Source organism: Prionailurus bengalensis, chromosome B1 (genome assembly GCF_016509475.1).
Source record: "Prionailurus bengalensis isolate Pbe53 chromosome B1, Fcat_Pben_1.1_paternal_pri, whole genome shotgun sequence".
In the NCBI taxonomy this organism is placed as follows: Eukaryota; Metazoa; Chordata; class Mammalia; order Carnivora; family Felidae; genus Prionailurus; species Prionailurus bengalensis.
The window spans coordinates 205,059,589-205,084,976 of NC_057344.1; the positions used below are offsets into that span (position 1 = coordinate 205,059,589).

Below are 25,388 nucleotides of genomic sequence, written 5' to 3' on the forward strand. Positions count from 1 at the left end.
TCCTGGCTCTTCAGTGCCTGGGAGACAGCGTTCTGGTGCCTTCTCACTTGCCCTGTTCCCAGTGAGGAATCCAGAGTCGCCCGAGGCTTTGTTCTGTGTGTGTAGTATCTTTTTCTCTTAACTACGTGTGAAGTTTTCTCTTTTCACTGGTTTCTATCAGTTTTATCATGCTGTGATTTGGTGCAGCTTTCTTCGTGTTCCCTGTGCTTTGGGTTCATTGAACTTCTTGGACCTTGAGTTTATTGTTGGTCATTAAATTGGACAAAAGTTGGTCGTAATTCCTTCAAAGTTTTTTTCTGTCCTCTTCTTTCAGGTCTTGAGTGATAAGCCCCTTTGACATCTTTTCTTTTTATACTTATTTATTTTTTGAGAGAGAGAGAGAGAGAGAGAGAGAGAGAGGGAGAGAGCAAGCAAGGGAGGGGCAGAGAGAGGGAGAGAGAGAGGATCCAAAGCAGACTTCGTGCTGAGAGGGCAGAGCCCTATATGGGGCTCGAAACCACCAGCTGTGAGATCAGGACCTGAGCCGAAGTCGGAGGCTTAACCACGTGAGCCCCGCAGGCGCCCTCTTTGAGATGTTGAAGTCTGACACTCAGCGATGAGTTGTTATGTGTTTTGTTCTCAGACTCACTGGAGAGTTGCTTTGTCTTCAAGTTTGTTGTTCTTTTCTAATGAAATGTCTCATCTGGGCTTAACCTCATCCAGTGGATTTGTTTTCCTCTCAGATAGTGTCGTTTTCCCCCTAGATCGGCGTGGGCCCTTTTTCTTTGTGGTCTCAGCGAACTTTTGGGACACGTGGGAGTCTGTTGTAAGGCGCAGCTCCTCCTCCACCATGTCCCCCGGTGGCCACTGCACCACCTGCATCAGGTCGGCCTGAGTTTTCTTTCTATCATGTGTCATCTTTTCTTAATCCTTTGCAAGCCTGGTGATTTTTTATCAAATGTCTGACATTATGAATCTCGCCTTTCTGGGAGCTGAACAATTTTGTATTCCTACCAGTCTTTTTGAGCTTTGTTTTGTGATGCGGTTTGGTTACTCAGAAACCGTCTGATCCTTTTGGACCCTATTTTTTAAAGATGTTGGCGGGGGTAGGGGGGGTGCGCCTGGGTGGCTCAGTTGGTTGAGCGTCCGGCTTCGGCTCAGGTCATGATCTCGCGGTTTGTGAGTTCGAGCCCTGTGTTGGGCTCTGTGCGGACAGCTCGGAGCCTGGAGCCTGCTTCGGATTCTGTGTCTCCCTCTCTCTCTGCTCCTTCCCTGCTCATGCTCTGTCTGTCTCTCTCTCAAAAATAAATAAACATTTAAAAAAAAAGTTGGGGGGGGGTCAGAGCTGAGTTTAATCTGGTGCCAACCACCCTCGTCACCACAGCCGCGACACTTCTGGGCGCTCTGCCTTCTGCCCCGTGAACAGAACTGAGCTCTGGCTGCCGCTGCCTCCACTGCGTGCGTTGCTTCCTTGCTGGTCTCATGGGCGTGTGTCCTCGCAGGGCCCTCCCGGATCCGCGTGGTTTTCCCCGGGCAGCTCTCTGTCCTCTGGCTCAGGGCCTCTTCTTCTACTGTCCCAGTCCTCTGGACTCTCAGCTCTGCTCTTCACTGGGGAGTCTGCTGGGTCCCGCCTGGGGGCCCTCCCTCTGGGCCGGGCCCTGAATGGTTGCTCTGGGCCGCGAGCCAGGCAATCAGGGCTGTCCTGCCCATCTCTCTTCTGCCTGGTGGCTAGTGTCTTGGGAACCATAGTCTTGCTTTTCCCGTTACCGTTGTTGTTGCTTGAGGGAGGCAAATTCGGTTCCTGTCACTTGCACATTGGCCGGAATTGGAGGCCCTGCAACTACTTGCTGAGACACACTCTGTGTTCAGCACGGTTCTGGGCACTGGGGGCCCAGCCGAGACAAGAAGGAGACCCTGCCCTCATCCTCGAGCAGCTGATGTCCTGGCGGGCCAGGCAGGGTGGGGAGTGGGTCCAAGCAGCTCACAGGAGGTCAGAGCCCTGGCTCCCCCTAATAGCAGACAAAACACCTAGTGCTAACTATTGTGACTGCCCCTATTTGTTCGTTAGCTTGTTGAATCACCAGAAAGGGGCTTTCCTACCCAGAAAGCCTTTACAAAGGAACTCCCAGCAGTACCACTTAACGTTGGTTGAATTTTATTTTTAGTTTTTGTGTTGTGAGGCAGAATTTCCTTCAGGGTTTAATGCATTGAGTTTTGCATTAGAAAGTCATGCTTCCCACCTGTAGTGATCTTCCATATCTGCTTCCTTTTTTTTTTTTTAATGTTTATTTATTTTTGAGAGAGAGAGACAGTGCTGGGACAGCCTGTGTGCTGGGACCGTACGTAGCTGTCCATCACAGGTGGGGCGTGTGGAGACGGGCAGGTGTGCGACCGTGACAGCGGCAGAATACGAGACTGAAAAGGAACCGTGCCCAACGTGCGGTCTTTCCTCCGTTGACACTTTCCCTGCTTCTGTGTTTTCCACTCTTTCCAATTTTCCTGTGGTAAATGTGCCTTAATTTTATCCTTAACAAATTAAGAAAAAAACTAAACTTTCAATGTTCCTATAATTCTAGACAGTGAATGGTAAATGTGTAAAGAACAGGATGATTTTAAGAAAAGAATGAATGTGATTTAAGAAGCAATAAAATGAGCATGTTTCCCTTATATGTACAAAGAGTTCAAAACAGTTTCTTATCCTTTGTGTTTTGAACATGAGGAAATTAAGTAAAATAATTCTCAGGAGTCTTTAGAACAAAAGTTACCATGGATTAAGACTTGCTGTGGGCCAAACGGAGCCAAGAGTCTTACAGCCTCCAGCTCACACAGCCCTCCTGAAGGGCTGGTCTCCTTTTCCAGGCCTCCTGGACGATCAGAGAAGTTAAGTGGCCGTCCCAGGTTGCACAGCCGCGAGGGGCGGAGTCAGGGTCTCCACCTCCTGGAAGGAAGGGGGCACTTCTTCCTCTCTGGCTGACTGACAAGTTGCCGTGATTGATCTGCTGGTTCGAGAAGAGTCTGAGGGGATGCTCGGCGTGCTCTGTCTACAAAACTGAGGTTCAGAGAGGACAGTGGCTTTGCCCCTGGCCCTGGCTGCTGAGTCTGCCAGATGCCCCGGCCTCTGTGGTCACTGGTGCGGGGGGAGGCCCTCACACAGGACAGGCCTTGGAGTCCTCTGTGGAGGGTTTGAGAAGCCTGGGTTTACATACTGTCCCTCGGTGGCCTTACTCCCAGACAACAGAGCTTGTCTGTATTGTGAACAGACCCAGGATGACACAGGCTTGTGGCGGTTCAAAGTGAACTTTTTGTGTACCTGTCCACCTAGCAGTGCCATTTCTCCGGCTCTGTCGTAGGAGATTCATGTACAGGTGTTGCGAGAGAGGTGTTCAGGGACAGTCCTCGTGGCCTCGGCTGCAGGGAGTGGGCATGGGTCAGCAGGGGAAGACAAAGGCATACGGCCAGCGGCTGGTACAAAGGGCGAGGAAAAATGTACGTGGTGACGTGGGAGGCCCCCCCCCAGGCCCGCGGTGAGCAGAGGAGATCACAGAGTAATAGGCACAGCACTGCCCGCGCTCTGGCTACATGAGTGTGAGGAAGGGGCGTGGGCAAGGGGGAGCGGGACTTCACTCTGGGTGCTTCCGGACCATGCGAACTTTCTGTAGCAATTACAGAGCAAGGAGGGATCCATATCACCCTCACGATCTCAAAGAACAGGAAAACGCACTGTATGTGTTTTTCATATTTTTCAAGCAGTACCTGACGGCCACCAGCTGGGGCTGTGTCTTAGCGCCCTTTCTCTGTTTCTGATTCAGGACAACGTGTTAAACATCATTAACCAGATCATGGATGTGTGCATCCCCCAGGACCGAGCCCCACGGGATTTCTGCGTCAAGTTCCCCGAGGAGATCCGGCATGACAGCCTGGCGGGCCAGCTGTGGTTTGGGGCCGAGGTAGCGGGCAGCCAGCTGGGTCCAGGGTCACGGTGTGGGGCGTTGGGCCGCACCTGTGTGCACCTGTGGGGGCAGGGACCTGGTGTCTCCCTCCCCCTTCAAGAGCCCCACCCGCCATGGGTTACGGACGGCGTGTTCTGATTAGGCCGCACGCCCCTTTGGAGGTGTGGGAAAGCCATGAACCTGCTCCCTCCAGATCTACATAAGCCAATATGGACACGAAGCTTCATGTGCAATTTCTGTGAGGTTCTCAGGCCTCCAGATGTGAAGGGTCTCCAGGTGGTTCGTACCAGCAACAATCCTAAATTAGAAGCAGTGTTTCCCTCGCCCTCTGACAGGAGGGGTCATTCTTGCCCGGGGGGCTGGGAGCTGCGTTCGGGTGCCTCAGTGGAGCCACCACCCTCTCCACCCCTCAGACCTTGACCTTCATCTCCCAGCGAGGAGACTGCAGCCTGAGAGGAAGGTGCCTGACCCGTGGTGGCCGGACCAGCCTCGCCCCAGCCAGCTGTTTCCCGTACCCGCACCTTGCGACCCCTCCCTTGGCCGTGCTGGGGTTCTCAGCCTGTCTCTGCCTTCCTCCCAGTGAATCTCGGGAATGCCCTGTCTTCCTTGGGCACGGCCTGGCCCTGTGTGTCCCCCACCTGACCCCTCTCACCCCGCTCGCCCGAGCCGCCTGATGGGAGGGTGTCCTCGCCAAGGCCCCAGTTGGTGTGGGTGGCCCCAGGCAGGCTAGTCCTGTCTCTGGTCTCACTTCTCACCGCTGTAGAGTGGGTCCCAGGGGCAGGGAGCTGTGGAGCCATGACATGATGTAGGTCCTGGGCCCCGTGGCACTGGGCGCCGTCTCTCCCGTGTGGTCCCGGTGCCAGCCAGCTCCACGCTCCCCTCCAGGGTGGGTGGGAAATCAGCGACACCACACTCCACCCCCCGGGAAAGTGCTTGTAGTCCCAGCTCCCTTCTGGGTCACTGCTGACAGGATAAGACATTGATGGGTGCTGACCCAAGGTGGGCAGGGGAGTCCCACAACACCACAGCCCCACGCGGGGATTGCGTGGCCGCCCCTTGGCCAGGACCCGGGTCTGACGAGTACCCCAGGTCACTGGACGAGTGGAAGAAGCTGGGGAGGTGCACGCAGCCCGCACAGGCCTGTGACCTGCCTCCCACAGCCCAGGACAGGTGTGGGCAGATTTGCAGGCACGGAGGGACCCTCCTTATCGCCCAGAAGCCGGGCGTCCCGCACTGATGAGTCTTGGCTCAGAGGAAGGTCTGTGAGCATTTGTGGCAGCGGGGCGTCTTTACTGCCTAGAAAGGGCAGTGGGGTCAGGGAGCCCGGTTGGCCCGAGTGCCACCCCAACGTGGTGTCAGTGACTCCCGGGCACCCACCCCCAGTCTGTGGGCTGACCGGTGCCCCTGCACGGAGCCCCCAGACCCAAGAGTCTCGGTGGGTCGGCCTTCCCTTTCTGCCCACGTCTGGGTCTGTGTGGGGGACCCTATCAGCCACAAGGGGAGTATGTGCTGTCGTGGCCGTGGCTACTCTGGGTTAGGAGAGACCGCTGGCCCCAGAGCGAGGAGACAGTAGGAGGCGAGGGTGCTTCTGGGAGCGGGGCCCAGGGGGGGAGGGTCACAGCCGGGCCCAGCCACCGCTCTTGTGGCTTCCTGTCCCGTATCACGGTCCCCGCGGCTGTGGCACCACAGCCCTCCGTGGCGGCTCTTGAGCTCGGGCTCCGCAGAGCCGGGCGGGGGGAGGAAGGACCCCGGGCCGTCGGGCTCCAGGAGGCTCTGTGTGACCCGCCCCGCGTTCTCTGCCCACAGTGCCTGGCCGCCGGCTCCATCATCATGAACCGCGAGCTGGAGAGCATGGCCATGCGCCCGCTGGCCAAGGAGCTGACGCGCAGCCTGGAGGACGTGCGGGGCGCCCTCCGCGATCAGGCGCTGCGGGACCTCAGCACCTACACGGAGAAGATGAGGGAGGCGCTGAGGCACTTCGACGTCCTGTTTGCTGAGTTCGAACTGAGGTGACCCTGAGGGGGAGGCCCCAGCCCTGCAGCGCGTCTCGGGTCCCGGTATTCAAGCTGCACACGCCCACTGATGGCGGTTCAGGGCCATCAGTCCACGTAGTTAACCCCGGAGGCCCAACACGGGGCCGCTGGGGGGTCAGGCTGGGTGACCTTCCCTGGGGTCTGGCCCACCCCCTCTGCCTCTCCCTGATGCACCCCAGCGCTAAAGACCCGGGAGCTTCCTGCAAGTAGCCGTCACCCAGAGTGGACGTGCCGCCCGCCAGAGGCTCTGCTGCTCCCCTCTGCCTCCTGCCTCGCCCTCCGCCTCTGACCCACCCCCCACCTCCGACCTCCTGCCTCACTTCCCACCTCTGACCTCTACCCTCTGCTTCCCACCTCGCTTCCTGACTCTGACCTCCCCCCTCTGGCCACCTGCCTCACTTCCTGCTTCTGACCTCTCACCTCTGACCTCCTGCCTCGCCTCCCCTGGTGACTGGGCTCACCGTATGGGGCTTGTTGGTCGCCAGCTGCCCCCTGATCCCACCTGTTCACCCACTCACCCCACAAACACCCGAGCATCACTTCCATGCTCTCAGATCTGGGGCACGGCAGAGCAAGGGAGAGGTGGCCGTGGCTTCTGGGCCACGGGGACGCTCCAGCTGCCTGGGATGAGGGCGAGGGCACCTCCCCAGGTTAGGGGGGTCTGTGAGGATCACAGGGTGCCCTCTCCCCCATCCCCCAGCACCACCACCTGCCGTGAGCTCCACCCGTCCCTTCCTGCCCGCTGTCCAGCCAGTGCCTCCCCCCCCCACTCCCCACGGGCTGCCGTCACCTGCTCCTTCCTCAGAGGACACAGGTGGGGCCTGGGGGCCTCCTCGCAGGGCTTTGGAGAAGCGCAGGACCGGGAGTCAGGCACGCCACCAGCTCCCACAGGCGCGGAGACGCTCGCAGTAGGCGAGAAACAGTGGGACCCCCAAATCCACACCACGGTGATCCCAGTTAGTAAAAGCCGTCCATCGTGTGACCCGATGACCTAGGGAAGGAACCCAGCCTGGATGTTAAAGGCAGTTCTCTCTAGGAGGTGGGAGCGCGGACAGTTGTTTTCTGTGTCCTCTTCCAGATAAGCTTTTATAACGAGGAAAAGTTAGAGCTACTGACTCAGAAGGAAAGAAACACGTTCTCACCCCAGGGGACATTTGGACAAAGTGTCACTTGCCCGTGAGGCCCCCATGCTCACATCGCCCAGTCCTGGCCGCCCCCACCCCCACCCCCACCCCGTGGTTCACCCACCCACACGCACGTTCATTCTTGCACTGATTCTCACACGCTCACCAGGGTGGGTGCCCGGGCAGGGGCGTCGCAGAAGTGGGCGGTCGGGGCCCAGACCGGGCAGGGCCGGGGGGCCAGGAGGCACTGGACCAGGCTGACCCTGCTTTAAAATAGACACGGCCCTGCTGGGAGGCGTGCACGTAGGAAGCTGACGTGGCTTTCATTTGAGAGGCGGCGGGGGGACACGTGGCCGGCGGGCAGCCCTCACTCGCCGGCTGTGTTTGCAGCTACGTCTCTGCCATGGTGCCCGTGAAGTCGCCCAGGGAGTACTACGTGCAGCAGGAGGTCATTGTGCTGTTCTGCGAGACCGTGGAGAGGTGAGGGCCCCCCCCCGCTCCCCCCCCCCCCCCCCCGGCTGCCACAGGGCCCCTCTCCTCCCCGGAAAGAGGAAAGAGGCCGGCGGCCGGCTGGGAGCCCGGGCAAGGCAGGGACGGGGCGCCTGCAGTTGGCGGGGGGGAGGCTCCAGCCCCCTTCTGCCACCAAGTCACCTTCCCCCAGCAAGCAGCGGGCAGACCCAGAGCCTCCTTCCTCAGCTCCACCGTCACTTTCCTCCGCTCTCCTCCGCGCCCAGAGCGCACATCCTGCAGGGAAGTTCCCCCGTGGAGGAGCAGAGCTGTGGCAGGCAGCACGGAGAGCTGGGGTCCTCACCTCCCCCCCACCTCACCTCCTTGCTCCCTCCTGCCTCACCTCCTCGCTCCCCGCCCCCCGCCTCACCTCCTCACTCCCCCCACCCCGCCTCACCTCCTCACTCCCCGCCCCCCGCCTCACCTCCTCGCTCCCCCCCACCTCACCTCCTTGCTCCCTCCTGCCTCACCTCCTCGCTCCCCGCCCCCCGCCTCACCTCCTCGCTCCCCCCCACCTCACCTCCTTGCTCCCTCCTGCCTCACCTCCTCGCTCCCCGCCCCCCGCCTCACCTCCTCACTCCCCCCACCCTGCCTCACCTCCTCACTCCCCCCACCCCGCCTCACCTCCTCACTCCCCCCACCCCGCCTCACCTTCTCTCTCCCCCCACCCCGCCTCACCTCCTCGCTCCCCCCACCCCGCCTCACCTTCTCTCTCCCCCCACCCCACCTCACCTTCTCACTCCCCCCCACCTCACCTCCTTGCTCCCTCCTGCCTCACCTCCTCACTCCCCACTGTCTCACCTCCTCACTCCCTCCCCCCGTCTCACCTCCTCACCCCCCCTACCTCACTTCCTTGCTCCCTCCTGCCTCACCTCCTCGCTCCCCGCCCCCCGCCTCACCTCCTCACTCCCCCCACCCCGCCTCACCTCCTCGCTCCCCCCACCCCGCCTCACCTTCTCACTCCCCCCACCCCGCCTCACCTTCTCACTCCCCCCACCCCACCTCACCTTCTCACTCCCCCCCACCTCACCTCCTTGCTCCCTCCTGCCTCACCTCCTCACTCCCCACTGTCTCACCTCCTCACTCCCTCCCCCCGTCTCACCTCCTCACCCCCCCTACCTCACTTCCTTGCTCCCTCCTGCCTCACCTCCTCGCTCCCCGCCCCCCGCCTCACCTCCTCACTCCCCCCACCCCGCCTCACCTCCTCGCTCCCCCCACCCCGCCTCACCTTCTCACTCCCCCCACCCCACCTCACCTTCTCACTCCCCCCCACCTCACCTCCTTGCTCCCTCCTGCCTCACCTCCTCACTCCCCACTGTCTCACCTCCTCACTCCCTCCCCCCGTCTCACCTCCTCACCCCCCCTACCTCACTTCCTTGCTCCCTCCTGCCTCACCTCCTCGCTCCCCGCCCCCCGCCTCACCTCCTCACTCCCCCCACCCCGCCTCACCTCCTCGCTCCCCCCCCACCCCGCCTCACCTCCTCGCTCCCCGCCCCCCGCCTCACCTCCTCACTCCCCCCACCCCGCCTCACCTCCTCACTCCCCCCACCCGCCTCACCTCCTCGCTCCCCCCACCCCACCTCACCTCCTCGCTCCCCCTACCCCGCCTCACCTCCTTGCTCCCCGCCCCCCGCCTCACCTCCTCGCTCCCCCCACCCCGCCTCACCTCCTCACTCCCCCCACCCGCCTCACCTCCTCGCTCCCCCCACCCGCCTCACCTCCTCGCTCCCCCCACCCCGCCTCACCTCCTCACTCCCCCCACCCCGCCTCACCTCCTCGCTCCCCCCACCCCGCCTCACCTCCTCGCTCCCCCCACCCCACCTCACCTCCTCACTCCCCCCACCCCACCTCACCTTCTTACTCCCCCCACCCCGTCTCACCTCCTCACTCCCCCACCTCACTTCCTTGCTCCCTCCTGCCTCACCTCCTTGCTCCCCGCCCCCGCCTCACCTCCTCACTCCCCCCACCCCTCCTCACCTACTCACTCCCCCCCACCTCACTTCCTTGCTCCCTCCTGCCTCACCTCTTCACTCCCCCCACCCCGCCTCACCTCCTCACTCCCCCCACCCCACCTCACCTTCTCACTCCCCCCACCCCGTCTCACCTCCTCACTCCCCCACCTCACTTCCTTGCTCCCTCCTGCCTCACCTCCTTGCTCCCCGCCCCCGCCTCACCTCCTCACTCCCCCCACCCCTCCTCACCTACTCACTCCCCCCCACCTCACTTCCTTGCTCCCTCCTGCCTCACCTCCTCACTCCCCCCACCCTGCCTCACCTCCTCACCTCCCCCCTGCCTCACCTCACTCCCCACTGTCTCACCTCCTCACTCCCTCCCCCATCTCACCTTCTCACTCTCCCCTGCCTCACCTCCTCACTCCCTCCTGCCTCACCTCCTCACCTCCCCCCCACCTCACCTCCTCCCCTCCCCCCCACCTCACCTTCTCACCTCCCCATCTTCCTCACCTCCATACCCACCTCACCTCTTTGCCTTCCTCATCTCCTCATTTCCATGCCTCTAAACCTCCTCACCTCCATACCTTCCTCATCTCCTTACCCTCCACACCTGCTTATCTTCCCATCTTCCTCACCTCCTCCAGCCTCACCTCCACACCTCCATGCCTTTCTCACCTTCCTCCCTTCCTCACCTCCAACCTCCAAACCTCCTCACCCTCCTCACTCCCCACCTCCCTCCCTCACCTCCCTACCCTCCTCACCTCCTCACCTCTTCACCTTCCTCTCCTGCTCAGTCTTCATCTCACCTCCTCACGGCCTCACCCCCTCCCTCCTCTTCCCTTCTCATTTCCTCATCTCCACAGGCCAGGATGGAGCTCCTGAACAAGGCTCTGTGGAGCGAATCATCAACAGTCTTGTCATGCTTTGGGCAGTAATTGAAGTCAGACTTTGAGACTAAAGTTTAGTCTAGAATGTTTCTCCTGTTTAGCTAGTGCTGTGTGGCATTAGGTAAGTTTTGAAATTGCCTAATGTCACATCATAATTAAAGACGTGTTATTCGCTGTTGATGTATGTGAAAGACACTTCAAGCTGCTGGAAAACACGATGGCGTGAAGTTCCTTTTACTCGGAGCCTCCCTCCGTGGTGCCAGCAGGCGCCAGCTCACTGAGCATAGAGCGAGAGCCGCTGCGTTGGCCAGGGGAGTGGGGATAAATCTGGGGGGGGGCAGTTTCCTCGGGGAAGCGTCAGGTCATCTGGGGCAGTGTTTTTGTTCCCTGTTTATTCTTGCCGCTGGAGCCATTTGGTTGGCTGGACGCCGTCGCTGCCCGTGGGCCCCCCTCAGCAAGCGCCCCTTCCCCTCCCGGCACCCTCCGTCCCGGAGGCGCGTCAGGCAGGAGAAAAGTGGGGAGAGGGAAGCACCAGGCCTGCTCGGGCCTTCCGGAGTGCAGCGGTTTCCAGCAGCGGCCCCGTGTGCGCGTGAGGGCCCACGGTGTCCAGTGTCACCTTCCTGGCTGTCTGCTGAGCACAGACGCAGGTGAGGGTGGCCTGGGCCGCGGTGGGTGTGGGCGGGCAGGCCTCACCCTTCTTGCTTTCTTGCTCTCTGCCCCTCGGCCAGGGCCCTGGACTTCGGGTACCTGACCCAGGACATGATTGACGACTACGAACCGGCCCTCATGTTCACCATCCCCAGGTTGGCCATCGTGTGGTGAGTGCTCCCCGGGCCCGGGGCAGCCGCCGTGCAGAAGCCGGGCAGGACTGTGGAGGACTGGGCCCCTTCTGGCACTTACACCCCCAACGCTGGCTGTCGGCCGCCTGCACCGCACCACGCAGGCCTGCTGGCGCCCCTCACCAGTGTTCTGAGGGTGAGGGGGGGACCCCCCCACCCTAGATAGTGCGAGATGGCTGGACACCCAACACCCGGCTGGACAGGTGACGTGGACAGTCGCTGGACTCACAGCCCAGGGGAGGAGCACCCCGCACGCCGCATGGAGCCACGTGGGGTGCACGCAGAAGCAGAGCGCCCAGCTCCGGCCGTGGGGGGGAGGCTGCGTGTAACGAGAGGGTGGGACGCCCCTGGCTCCCGTGGGCGGGTGTGACGGGGTTCTCTGAGCCATTCAAGGCTGGCGTGGAGGTGAAATGAAAGCTGTCAGGTGAAGAGGAGGTGGGAGCAGCTGGTCTGGCCATGGGGCGGGGGGCGTGCCTGGGGGGGAGCCTTTCCTGCTGGGCGGGGGGGGGGGGGGGGGGGGGGTGGGGGGAGATGAGTGGCGAGAGCAGGGGAGCTCAGGCTTGGGCCTTTGGGGTCTCGTGGGCTCAGAGACGCCGGGCAGCACACGGTTGGGCCCTAAGTATGCCAAGGCAGGAAGTGCCCGATCACTTGCTGGGTGCCCAGAGCTTCCCCGAGCCAAGGTCAGAGCCCAGGTGTTGTGGGCTTGGTCCACTGCTGTTCAGCCACACCTTGACTCCCACACAGGGACTGCCCTTCTCTCCTGCCAGGTGAGGGGGCAGGGGGAGGGCGGTCACAGAGGGAGGAGGAGGGCAATGGGCCACGGGGGTCTCTGTGGGCCTGGAAGTTAGGGAGGGGCCCGGTGGGCAGCTGGTGTGCAGGCATGCAGCGGGGCAGAGAGGACGGGAGTCCTCATGGCAGATGCCGATTGTGGATGTGATCGTCAGTGAAAGCCGCCCTGGGGGAGTGTGGGGTGACGCGGAGGCCAGGACTGGTCCAGGCACAGAATCCCCTCCTTGAGAAATGGGGGTGCGGTGGCAGGAGCAGTGGGGGGCAGTGGTGGTGCCGCAGGATGGGGCCAGCTTCTGGGCCAGAGGGGCTTCCCTCGCCCACAGGGGGCGGGACTCGTGGTGTGCCGTGCGGAAGTGTGGGAGCTGCGGGCAGATCCCGCCCTGGGCTGGCCCAGAAGCACCTGCTGCTGCCCTGAGACCCCGGAGATGAGCAGAGGCTTGGCTGAGAAAGGGCTGGGAGACAGGCCAGGGCGAGCGGCTGTCACTTCCCAGGACCCCAGGGAACCCTGAGCAGCGCCCTCTGGACACCTCACTTTCCTGGGTGGGGCAAGGGGGCGGCCGCCTGGCCTCAGTCTCCCTGGCCTGGCTGTGTCCTCAGAGCCGGCTTCCCTGGGGGTCTCAGTTTGCCAGAACCCCTTGGGCCTGGTGCCTCCTTCTGTTGTCCTTGTCCCCAAGAGACGGTGTCCTAATCAGGGAAAACAGGAGTGGGTCCCATCACACCAGAGGGGCAACATGTCACAGTCGCCTCAATTGCTGGGCTCTGGGACTCTCCCTCCACCCGAAGCTGGAGGAGGCAGAGGACAGACGTCCCCAGTGGGCCAACTCACGTAGTCTGGCCTGACATGTCCTGGAGCGTCCCCTTGGACGGGGCCATGTGATTTTGTTACATCGTTTGCTTTCTAGGCAATGGTTCTCTGTGGCCAAACGTGTAGAAGAAAACGCTGCTTCGAGCCGGGGCCTTAATGTTTATGGGGCGGGGGCGCTAGGGTCTGCAGCCCTTCCCGTGAGAGCCGGCTTTGCCCTTCCTCTGCGGTTCACACCCCGCTTTGCGGGAAGCGCCCAGCCCCTGGCCTGGCCCTGGTTCTTTCCTAAATTCCTTGGCAAGTGCCTGGAAGCTCAGGATCAGGTGCCCCCGCCACGGAGCCCCCTCGTGGGGTCTGTGGCCGCCCGATGGGGTTCCCAGGCTGCCTTTCCTTCGGAGCTGCCTCACAGTGCACAAAGGCCGGCGCAGGTGCGCACTGACTGGCCTGCTCTGACGAGCTGCCCCGCGGGGAGGAGCCCGCACAGCACCCCGGGGTCCGGGCAGCACCCTGCATCTCGGGTCAGGACGGACTTGCCTGTTCTAAGCCTCATGGGAGCACCAGACGCTCTTAGGCGGTTTTAAAATAAACCCCGGTTTAGGATAAGGTGAGGCATCAGACAGCCTGAGCGCATGGCTTCCGGGTTCTCACCCTGAAGCCTGCCGAGTGGGTCTGTTCAGCCCTTTACCAGCCTACCTGTCAACATTGGCCCAGGCCCGGTGACCACAGGACCATGGTCTCAGGCCTTTCTATTGTCACTGAGCGGCCACCTGAGGCCACCTCTCCCTGACTGGCATCACTGCACCCTGTTTGCAGACCACGGCTGCCCCGCACACATCTGAGCTTCTGTTCCTTCTCTGTCCCTCGTCCTGGGAGGGAGAGTGAGGGCCCCGTGGGCTGGGCCCTTGCCCTGTCATCCCCCCTGGCAGCCCCGTGTGGAGTTCCCTCGGAAGTCCCCAGAAACGAGGGGGCTCCAAGTCACAGCGAAGGGAGGCAGCTTTGTAGTTGGATTGAAGGGAGAGCAGGTGCAGGCCAGGCCGGCCAGAAGTGGGAGCAGATGCAGGGGCCCTAAGCGCAGAGCATGGGGAGCAGAGGGGCTCGGCTCGGCTTGGCCAGGAGGGTGGCCTCACTACAGCCACCCCCGTCCACCCCAGAACCTCGCCAGCCCTCGAGCAGAGGCAGGGGTTACAGCCTTAGAGCCAGGCTGCCTGGCCGTGGCCGAAATCCTCCTTCCTTCCCGGAGGAAGCTGTTCCCAGAGCCGCCCCCTTCAGGGTCACCTCCCCAGGTGCCTGATGCTGCCTCTCTCCTTCCTCACTGTCCTTGGTGGCTGCTCTGGGCCAGACAGGCAGCATCACAGCTGCACGGGGTGGGGCCTGGGCCGTGCTCTGTCTGTATTTGCCAGCGAGCACGTGTGGAGCACCTGCTGTGTATCTGACCCTGTGCTTGTCCCCAGGGACACTATTATGCCCGTGGGGAGTGCACGGGTAGATGAAACGAGCAGTTGCTGTGGAGTGTTCTGGATGCTGGGGTGGGGTAGGGGGCTTGGAGCAGGACCCTCTGGAGTGGACAAGAGCTGGTAGCATGGGGGAGAGGCTCCCTGGGTTCTGGAGCAGAGCTCCGGGAGTCCGGATGGGAGCCTGGCAGGTGGTGGACTGCGGGCAGGCAGCATGTGCAAAGGGCCAGAGGCAGGAAGACCTCTGGCTGAAGGGAGAAGGGTGACCCGTAGACACTTGGTTGGCGGTAAAGCCAACACTCCTGGAATGACAGCCTTCTAGGGTCACGTCTGTGATGTGGGTTGGTGGGATCCCCTGAGGACAGAGGGGGATCTGGGAGTGTAGCCTCTCTGCCACTCTGTCCCCCTCGCCCTACGTCCAGCCCCTTCCCACCAGGTTGAGAAGACGTCCTGCTCTGAGCTCTCCCGGGAGCAACACATCCTCTGAGGTGGTCTCTCTGGCCCATCACAGGTCAGAGGCACAACCCAAGCCAGCCGGGCCCTCTGCCTTGTGACCGCTGGGCAGGTGCCTGAGGCAGAGGCGGTGAACTGAGGTCTGAGAGAAGGCTATGTGGGGGCCTGGAGGTTCAGGAGGAGGCCAGTGCGGCCCAGGTAGAGGGTGTCCACGGCCAGTTCGGGTACCAGCCCTGGACCCTGGGCCCAAGCTCCCCCATTTCCCTGGCACCCCGGACCTGGTCCTCCCTCCCGGGGGAAAGTGAGTCTCCACGTGGTTCTGACTGTGACAGACTAGTTTCACTCCTGACGCTTTATCTGAAAACAGTTGGAGTTGGTTTACACGAATAAGGAAACTAACAGTCTCCAGGTTCTGCGCCCGGGTGACTGGCCCCATCAGGGCGGACCTGCTTACCTGGGCCTGCCTGCAAGGCCCACTTCACCTCCCGGTCTCGGCTGCTGGCCCGGCCTGGCCTCAGCTCCAGCCTCTGCAGTTGCCCCCACCCCGAGGGGGCCGCCCTCTCCCGAAGCTGCATCCCAGGCTGAACTGCCCAGAACCCAGAGCCCGGGCCTTGCTCCTGCTCCACCCCTGCGACCCACTCCCCGTCCTGCCTCACACTCCCCCTCCTGCAATGGGGCCAGCTCTGTGCCTCCCTCCCCTCTTCCACTCCCCTCCCCTTTTCCCCTCTCTCTTCCCCCTCCCCCTTCCCTTCCCCCTCCCTTTCCCTTTTCCCCTCTCCCTCCCCCCTCCTCTTCCCCTCCCCTTTTCCCCTCTCTGTCTCCCCTCTCCCTTCCCCCTCCCTCTCCCCCTCTCTTCCCCCTCCCCTTTCCCCTCTCCCTCTCCCCCTCCCCTCCCCTCTTCTCTATCCCCTCCACTTTCCTCCCCTTTTCCCCCTCTCCCTCCCCTCCCTTTTTCCTCCTCCCTCTCCCCTCTCCTCTCCCCCTCCCCTCCCCTTTCCCCTTCCCCTCCTCCCCCCCCTCCCCCCGTCAGCTATAGGCAGCCCCATCCCTTCCCCTCTCTCATTTACCACCCCTCCCACCCACATTCCATCCTGTGGTCCTACCACCAGAAGCCCCTGCCCTGGGAGGCTCTGGCCTCCCTTCCTTTGGTCCCTTTGCCTACCTGCTTCCCCACCAGTGACAGCCCCCTACCCAGCCCCTTCCCAGTCCCCACACAACCTGCCTCACCTGCAGCCCTTCCTCATCTAGTATTCACTGCCTCCGGCAAGGTTACATACTTACCCTTAGATCGCTTATTTTTAAAATACGTTATTTAGATATAATGCACATACCACACAGTTCATCTACTTTAAGTGTACAATTCAATGGTTTTTAGTAAATGTACAGAATCGGGCAACCATCACCATTAATTCCAGAACATATTCATCACCCCAAACAGATACATACCCCTTCCCCCTAGCTGTCCCCTCCACCCCCTACGCCCCACCCCCCCTCCAGCCCCAGGAAACCACAGATCTGCTCCCGTGTCTGTAGATTTGCCCATCTGGGGTATCTCATGTAAATGGGGTCTGTGCCTCCCCACCAGCCTGGCAGCTGTACGTGAGGAGTGCTCACTGCCTTTCCACTCAGAGCCCCTAGTGCTTGGCATGGGGCAGTAGAACTTTCTCCGAATTTTGTTGCATTGACCCGACAGGGCACAATATGCGTTTACAACGATTTTTACTGAAGGTTATTTTTAATCGTGAAAATTCGAGTGCGTGGGTATGTAGAATTAAGGGATTGTTTAAAAACTATGCTCCAGCCACTTAAGTAACATTAGTGAAAAATCCCAAAAGCCATGGAAAAACATCCCCAGTGTGCTGAGTACAAAAAAATTGTACCAAATAGTATGTCTCTCCTTAACAAAATTTCTTAGCATGATAGGTATAACTTTTGTAAGCAGAAATCAAAGCAATAAATGTTAATTTTTTTATCGTGGTAAAATATGCATAATATAAGATTTACCACTTAAATCTTTGTTTTAATGTTTATTTATTTATTTTAAGAAAGAGAGCACATGCACACGTGCACAAGCCGGGGAGGGGCAGAGAGAAAGAGGATCCCAAGCAGGCTTCCTACCATCAACACAGAGCCCAACACAGGGCTCGAACCCACAAACATGAGATGGTGACCTGAGCCAAAATCAAGAGTCAGACACCTAACCGACTGAGCCCCGCAGGTGCCCCCACTTTAACCCTCAGTGGCATTAAGTACATTCACACTGTCTTGCCACTGTCCTCTCCTTCTCCTCATCTGAGACTGTTTCCATTAAACACTAGCTCCCCAGCCCCTCCCCCAGCCCCTGGTAACCTCTATTCTACCTTCTTCCTCTGTGAATTTGACTATTCTAAGGACTTCATATAAATAGAATCATGCAGTATTTTCCTTTTGTGTCTGGCTTATTTCACTTAGCATAATATTTTCACGGTTCATCCGTGTGGCAGGTGGGAACTTCATGCCTTTTTAAGACTGAATAATATTTCATCACATGTAATTAAATAGTATTTTAAAGGAGAGATTTCCAGTAACATCCAAAAGAGAAAAATACCCAGAATAAATTTAGCCAAGGAAGTGGAAAACATGTACACTGAAAACTACAAAACACAATTTTTTGTGAAAAAAATTAAAGACCTAATTAGATGAAAAGATAGCCCATGTTCATGGACTGAGCACTTGCTACAGTTAAGATGGTGGTGCTCCCCAAAGTTGTATATAGATTCAATACATTTCCTATAAAGACGACATTGGCCTTTTTTTTTTTTAGTGGACATAGAAAAGAACCTCAAATTCATATGGAACCACAATGGCTCGTGAATAGTCCAAACAATATTGAAAAAGAAAAACAAAGTTGGAGAGTTCATATGTCTTGACTTCAGAACTTACTACAAAGTCATATTAATCACAAGTGTGGTACTGTCATAAGGATAGACCAATGGAATAAAACCAAGATAACAAAATAACCCAAATATCTATAGCCAACCGGTTTTTGACAAAGGTGCCAAGACCATTCAGTGAGGAAGGAATTTGTTAGTATCTTCAACAAATGATGCTGGGATAACTGGATAGCCACACACATAAGAACAAAGTTGGACCCTGTGATGATTAATTTTGTGTGTCAACTTGCCTAGGCCACAGTACCCAGATATTTGGTCAAATGCCAGTTTGGATGTTGCTGGAAGGTATTTTTAAGATGAGATTAACAAATCAGTGGATCCAGAGTAATGGGGTTTACCCTTCATGATGTGGGTGGGCCTCATCCAGTCAGTTGAGGGCCTTAAGAGAAAACAGACCTAGTTCCCCAAGTGAGAGGGAATTCTCCCTCCAGACTGTGTTCAGATTCAAACCTCAGTATCAACTCTTCCCTGAGTCTCTGGGTCTCTAGCCTGCGCACTCACTCTGCAGATTTTGGATGTGGCCACCATCCACAATTGTGTGAACCAGTTACTTAAAATAACTCTCTCTCAAAAAAAAAAAAAAAGCCAACTAACCAAACTCTCCCTCCGTACACACACACACACACACACACACACACACACACACCCTACTGGGTCTGTTTCTCTGCAGAACTCTAATACAGGAGGTAAATCTTCATATGTCCAGGTTTGGCCAATCTTAGATTTGACATGAAAAGAAGTGGCAAATGAAAAAAGTAGTAAGTTGATCTCCATCAAAGCTAAAATCTTTTGTGCATCAAAGGACATTATGAAGACAGGTAAAGGTGGCCTAAGGAAAGAGCCCAGCTTTCCTCTTATGCTGGGTGTCCTCCCCTGCTCACTGACTCAGCCCCTCGCAGTGCTCAGCGGGCCCCTCCCCTCCACCTCTGCCAGGCTCAGCTGTGGGGGCTGCCCTGCCCCTAGGTGGTGGCGCAGCATGGGCCTGCGTGGACTGTGATGGCATGGCACCTGGAGCCCTCCTACGTAACGAGTTCATTTCTGAGGCTCCAGACCAACCGTGGTCAGCCCTGGGCCTGGTTCTCACGGACTGATGGGGCAGCCAGTGTCCTCCCTGGAACCCAGGAGGGGAGTCAGAGTCCCTCCCGGCCCCTTTCACTGCTTTCTGAAAGACCAGGTGGCCAGGAAGCCTGGACGGGGATTCACCAAACCCACCCCTTTCTGCCCCTTTCCTGCCTTTGTGCTGAGATCACCGATTCACCCATGAAGTCAAGGTTCTGTGTGGGGAAGATGTCCCCTGAACACTGTCAGCTCGTGTTAAGACCTATAGAACATACCGGAAGGAACAGAAGCCTGGATGGGGCATCCTCTGCCACCCACCCTCACGCTTCTGGCAGCCCTGACCCTCCTGCTGCCCTAGGGAGAGGCACAGCCCATGTTTTCCTGTGACTTTCGAATCTTTCTTTTTGCACAGGAGTCTAACCTTTCTAAGGGAAGAATAGTCCATTCAGTTTCATCAGTCTTTCTCACCGAATTGGAAGCGTTCCTGAGCTAATGAGGACCTTGTGTTGGGTGCTGATGACCCGACCCTGATGCAGCGATGAGATTCTGTTCATTTGCAGAAACATGCAGACAGTTCTCTGTTTATGCAGACAAATCCTCCCTCACCTGTGCTCTGACAAGGAAGCAAGGAGCAGCTGCTGGGGTTGTGGGTGCTCGCTCCCTGGGCACCCTCCATGTGCCAAGGCCTGAGCTGGCTGGTCCCGGGAGCCCCGAGAGGAGGCACCGAGAGGAGGGTCCTCCAGAGATGGGTCTGCCCTTGGACAAGGGCAATAGGGCACGCTGGGAGCTGGGCAGGGCCGTGCAGCCTATGACGAGATGGGTGTGGTGCCGCCTGTGGAAGGGGCTACCTGGAGGGGCATCTGTGCAGAGTCAGATGGCAAACGGGCTGCTGGTGGTGGGGAGAGAGGGTCCGTCCTGCCTGAGGGTGACAGGAGGCTGTCTCTGGTCTTGGCAGGCAATGGAGCGTGAATCAGACCTCGAAGGGAAAGGTGGGCTTGGGGACAGCGTGGGTGTAGTTGGGGGAACCACGAAGCACACAGATCACTGTGGGGGGAGGGGGCTCACAGGGTTCGGGTCGGGCAGGGCCGGTAGTGGCCAGGATTGGATTGTCCCAGCGGGTGTGGGTCCGGGAGGCCGGACAGCTGTGGTCAGTGAGTTGGAAAGACTCAGGGCGCTCCTGCACTTCAGAGTATGGATGGGGGAGAGTGAGGTCAGGGTCTGGGAGACCCGTGGGAGGCTGGGTGGGCAGCCTGGATGCCACAGTTGTGAGATGTCTCACCCCCTTTGTGCCAAGGGTCCTTGAGATGCGCATCCTGCCCCCCAGGGACCCCTGACAGGCCCCCCCTGAGGCTCAGGGGTCTGCTTGCTCTGGCCAGGGCTGTGGGTGGATGGTTTATCTGTGATTCTCATGACCCTTGCATTTGTGCTCAATATAAACACAAATCCAATGTTTCCATTTTCAAGGAGGTAGTTTTAGTAACACATCTTGACGCTGATTTGTCTGATTGCAGCAGTGATGTGAACAGATATGTTTCTATGATTCTTTTATGATCCCTCAAGTGAACATCAGCTAATCAGTTTCCGAAGATGATAAAGTCTGAGTAGTCTTCATTGCTTTTCTTCTAAACTTATTTAAGATTCAGTCACAAGGGAAACGTGTGGTCTCAGAGCCCCTGGCTGTGGTCTAGGCTCACCCAGGGGGCTGACTGAGGGGGCTGCAGGGCCTCACGCCATGCTGGCTTTTGTCTTGAATGCAGTGGCCTCGTGGTCTACGCGGACGGACCCCTGAACTTGGACCGCAAGGCAGAAGACATGTCTGAGCTGTTCCGGCCCTTCCACACGTTGCTGCGGAAAATAAGGTGGAGGGGGGGAGGTGCTTCGGGAGGGTGGGGGAGGGGCAGTGGGGGAGGGGGGTCCATGGTTGCCCCTGAGCCCTCCTTTCCTCGGGGATGGAAGTCCTCTTCTGCGAAGTCAGAGGTGCCAGAACCTTGCTCTTTGTCTTGAGTTATTGGTTTATAATGTTTGCAGTCCCCTCGCAAAACCCCATACCTTTCTCTATCCACACAACCAGGCTCTTTGTTCCTGGCCAGTAACACTATGACCTTTGGTAAAAAATGCCAATAACATGACAGCAGATGCCCTGGCTCGGGGCTCTGGCACTGGGCCTTGAGAGATGGAGAGCCCGGGGAAACTGAGGTGGTGCGGGTGCCCCCAGGGCCACTCAACCTGCAGGGGAGGGCTGTCCCCCAGGCCAGCCTCCAGGCTGAGGCTCGGGCCCAGGTGGAGAATGGTATTTGTCCGAGGGCTCTCATTTGTTTCTTCCACAGTGTAGGGGTGAAGGGCCCAGCTCGCTCGAGCACCCCGTGCCCCTCCCCTGCTGTGGCTTATCTGGCTCCCCCAGTGGTCCCAGGCAACAGGCCCAGGTGGTGTTGGTGCCCTTGGCCCCATGCATGCTGTCCTGTGAGCTTGGTGGCACTTGGGGTGGGTGACTGCTCTCTGCTGTAAGGGGCTCCCCTTAGCCTTCAGCAGCAACAAGCCTCAAGCCAGCCCCCTCCATCTTGGGAGACCCCCCCCAAACCCAAACTTCAGATGGGTGGGGAGCCCTACCTGGGGTGGCCCCTCTGAGCTGAAGCACCCAGCTATGGCCTCCTTGAGGGATGGCAGTGAGCATGTGTCCTCTGATCACCTCCCTAGCCCTGCGGTCTTGGACTCTGAGGCCTTTCTTACTGGGGCCTTACGGCTCCAGTCCCTGGAGGCCCCCTTCCGTGCCTTTGGTGGAGCTGATGACCCTATGGGCTCCTGCAGCAGCCTTCCTGGGTCTGGCAGGACTGTTTAGCCCAGGGCGGCCTGGGGCTGGCTTTCCTTTGCTGGTGCCAAGCTTCCCTTTCCCCCATGAGGAGCCAAAAATGCCGTGAATCTGGACGGTGGAGAATGACCCAGCAGGATGGTCCTCAGAGAGTCATTGGCCCTGGGGGTGGGTGAAGCACAGCCTGTGATGGGCTGCTTGGTCCAGGCTGTAGCTCATCTGATAGATGGCCTGCTGTTGCTTCCCTTGTGCCCAGCCCAGTCTTGAGCACTCTGGGCAGAATGTGACCCTGGCCCAGGGCACGGCTGCTGCCCTCCCTGGCTGTCTGACTGGGAGAAGAGACAAAGAAGGAGGCGAGGTGGTGGATGATGCTGAGGCTGGGAAGGAAAGAGTAGAGTGCTTAGATCAGACTGGGGGTCTTATGGAGGAAGGGCCAGTGCATGGAGATGGAGGGGGGGGGAGGCACCGGGTATGGGCATGTCCAGAGCATCAGAGACATGTGCAACATGCTCAAAATTCTAATGCACATAATTGGAATCAGAAGGAAGGAACAGGGGAGCCTGGCTGGCTCAGTCAGGGGAGCACATGACTCTTCATCTCAGGGTCGTAAGTTGAAGCCCCACATTGGGTATAGAGATTACTTAAAAAATAAAATCTAAACAAAACAAAACAAAACAAAACAAGAAGGAAAGAATAGAGCAAAATGAGCAGAAACAATATTCAAAGAAAAAAATGGCCAAGAATTTCCCCAAACTGAAGAGAAATCTCTGCCCACACACTTAGGAGGCTCAAGAAAACTACAAGGAAGATAAATACAAAACATACTTAGGTGTATCATAGTAAAATTGCTGAAAACAAAGAAGAAATCTTAAGCACAGCCAGAGAAAAAGCACATATTTCTTGGAAAAGAATGTAAGATTGACACCTGTCTCCTAAGAAACAAACAAACAATGGGAACCTGAAGGCAATGAAATGATACATATTAAAAGTGCTGAAAGAAACTAGCTGCCAACCAGGATTTTATACCCAGCAGAAGTATCCTTCCACAATGAAGGTGAAATGGTGTTATTCAAAAGCAGAGTGCTGCAGAAATGTATCAGCAGCCTGTCCACAGAGAAATGCTAATTGGAGTTCTTTAGGCAAAGGAGAAGTTTCAGGTGGAAATGTGGAAATGCAAGAGAGATTGAAGAACTTTCTGTGAATTAATATAAATAAATGTGGATATACAAAAAACTCATTGTAATGTCTTGTGGAGTTCAAACTATACATAGCATTGTCAACATTTGAAAAATCAGCATTTTGCTACATTAATTTGTAAAATTTCAAAAGTTACAGAATAAGAATTTGAAAAAGTCAGTACGTATTTTATGATGAAAACATTTCTTAGCAAATTAGGAATAAATGGGGATTTCCTTAGTCTGATACAAGAGAGAGATATGCATACACACCATATGAAGTTGAATCCTTATGTAACACCATATACAAAAGTGAACTCAAAATGGATCCAGGACATAAATGCAAGGCCTGAAACAATAAAACTCTTAGAAGATCACACTGGACAAATGCTCTACCACATTGCATTTGGAAATGATTTCTTGGATAGGATACCAAGACATAGGCAACAAAGAAAAAATAAACAAATTGGACTTGAAAATTTTAAAAATTTGTGCATCGAAAGATGCTCTCAACAGAATAAAGAGGCAACCCACAGGCTGGAGAAAATATTCTCCTATTTTGTATCTGGGATATAAAGGGATCAATACACAGAATATATAGAGAACTCCTAAAACCCACCAGCAAAAACCAAACAACCCAATTCAAAAGGGCAAGGGATTTAATTAAACATTTCTCCAAAGAAGATTTATGAATGGTCAACAAGCACATGAATAGATGCTCGACATCATTGTCAGAGCACGTGCAAATCAAAACCACAAGATCCTACCCATTAGGCTGGCTACCCTCAAAACAAACAAATAACAACAAAACAAAATAACCGTGTGGATGAGGATGCGGAGAAATTAGAACCCTGTATGCTGTTGGTGGGAGTGTAACATGCTGCAGGTGCTGTGCAAAACGGTGTGGAGGTTCCTCAAAAAATGAAAAATAGAATTATCACCTGATCCAGCAATTCCACATCTGGTATATACCCAAGAGAATTGAAAGTAGTGTCTCAAAGACATATTTATACACCTGTGTTCCCAGAGGCGTTATTCACAATAGCTAAGAAGTGGAAGCAACCTAGGTGTCCATTGATGGATGAGTGGATAAGCGAAATGTAGTCCAGCCACACAATGGAATATCATTCAGCCTTAAAAGGAAGGAAATCCTGACGTCTGCCACCACACAGATGAACCTTGAAGGCGTGCTTGGCGAAGTAAGCCAGTAACAAAAAGATAGACCGTGTACGATTCCAATTATATGAGGGGCCTGAACTAGTCAGAATCAGAGGGATGGAGAGTAGGATGGTGAGAGCCAGGGAGGAGAGCGTGTGGTTAGTGTTTCATGGGGACAGAGTTTCAGTTTTACAAGATGAGTGAGTTCTAGGGGTGGATGGTAGTGATGTTTGCACTATGATGTGAATGTATTCGATGCCACTGAATTGTCACTTAAAAATGGTTATGATGGTGGGGCGCCTGGGTGGCGCAGTCGGTTAAGCGTCCGACTTCAGCCAGGTCACGATCTCGCGGTCCGTGAGTTCGAGCCCCGCGTCAGGCTCTGGGCTGATGGCTCAGAGCCTGGAGCCTGTTTCCGATTCTGTGTCTCCCTCTCTCTCTGCCCATCCCCCGTTCATGCTCTGTCTCTCTCTGTCCCAAAAATAAATAAACGTTGAAAAAAAAAAATAAAAAAAAATGGTTATGATGGTAAATGTCATATGTATTTGATCACAATAAAAATTTAAATATCACCTACAATAACATCACTGAATATCAGCTAGTTAGGCATAAGTCTGAAGGTGTCTAAGTCTTCCATTGAAAGTTAATGAAATGTTACATAAAATGGTAAAGATGTAAATAGAGAGCTAGCCATGTTCAAGGAGTGGAAAACTTAACATTGAGAAAATATCCCGTTATTCTCAGATGAATTCAGTGCAAGTCTCCATCAAAATCTCCGGAGGTGTTTGTCTCTTCTTTTTTGGCAGAAAATTGACAAACTAATTCTAAAATTCAGGTAGAAATGCAGTGTGCCCAGAATAGCTAAAAAGAAGAAGATGCCTGGAGAAAAAGAACATTATTTATCTATCCTACTCCTGCTGGGCTTTGGGTTGTTTCCACAAGTAATGCTGGTGTGACCATGCTTGTGAATGTGTGTGCATTTCTGCTGAGTGTGCTTCGTAAAAAAGGACACTCCCTGGCATGGTGCTCTAGTGAAGCTCACGGAGGTGCAGACCCAGGAGCGGCTTCTGGCCCCATCAACAGAATGGAGCCTAGAAACAGACCAACACAGACAGGTTTCCCGGATTTATGACAGAGGAGACGTTGCCGAACAGTGGGGAATGCTTGCTTTTTTCCAGTACATGGGCTGACTCAGCAGATATCCATATGAGGAAAAACGTGTCTGGATCCTTACCACAACCATCTACAAGAATCAACTCCGGATAGATGGGAGATACACACGTGGAAAGGAAAGCAGTGAAGATCGCAGAGGAAAAGAGCAGGAACATCTTTGTGACCTTGGAGTAGGCGGATTTCTTAAACAGGACAGAAAAGCACTAAACATAAAGGAGAAAGTGATTTATTGAACTTTATTGAAATTAAAAACTATAGTTCACCAGGAGGTACCATTAAGAGTGAAAAGGAAGGCCCCAGAGTTGGAGAATATATCCA

The 25,388-nt window shown here is 56.5% G+C and overlaps 1 protein-coding gene across 3 annotated transcripts in view; it reads left to right on the forward strand.

The window, feature by feature from the left end:
• ZFYVE28 (zinc finger FYVE-type containing 28) overlaps positions 1 to 25,388 on the forward strand; it is a 118,029-nt gene that overhangs the window by 61,932 nt on the left and 30,709 nt on the right. For 2 of the 3 annotated variants that reach the window (XM_043573160.1, XM_043573159.1), the window contains exons 3-7: positions 3,789 to 3,926; positions 5,736 to 5,938; positions 7,477 to 7,566; positions 11,161 to 11,250; positions 20,516 to 20,617. In XM_043573160.1, the coding sequence (XP_043429095.1) occupies positions 3,789 to 3,926; positions 5,736 to 5,938; positions 7,477 to 7,566; positions 11,161 to 11,250; positions 20,516 to 20,617 (623 nt within the window). The remainder of the gene's footprint in view (positions 1 to 3,788; positions 3,927 to 5,735; positions 5,939 to 7,476; positions 7,567 to 11,160; positions 11,251 to 20,515; positions 20,618 to 25,388) is intronic. The other variant, XM_043573161.1, reaches the window with a different exon arrangement.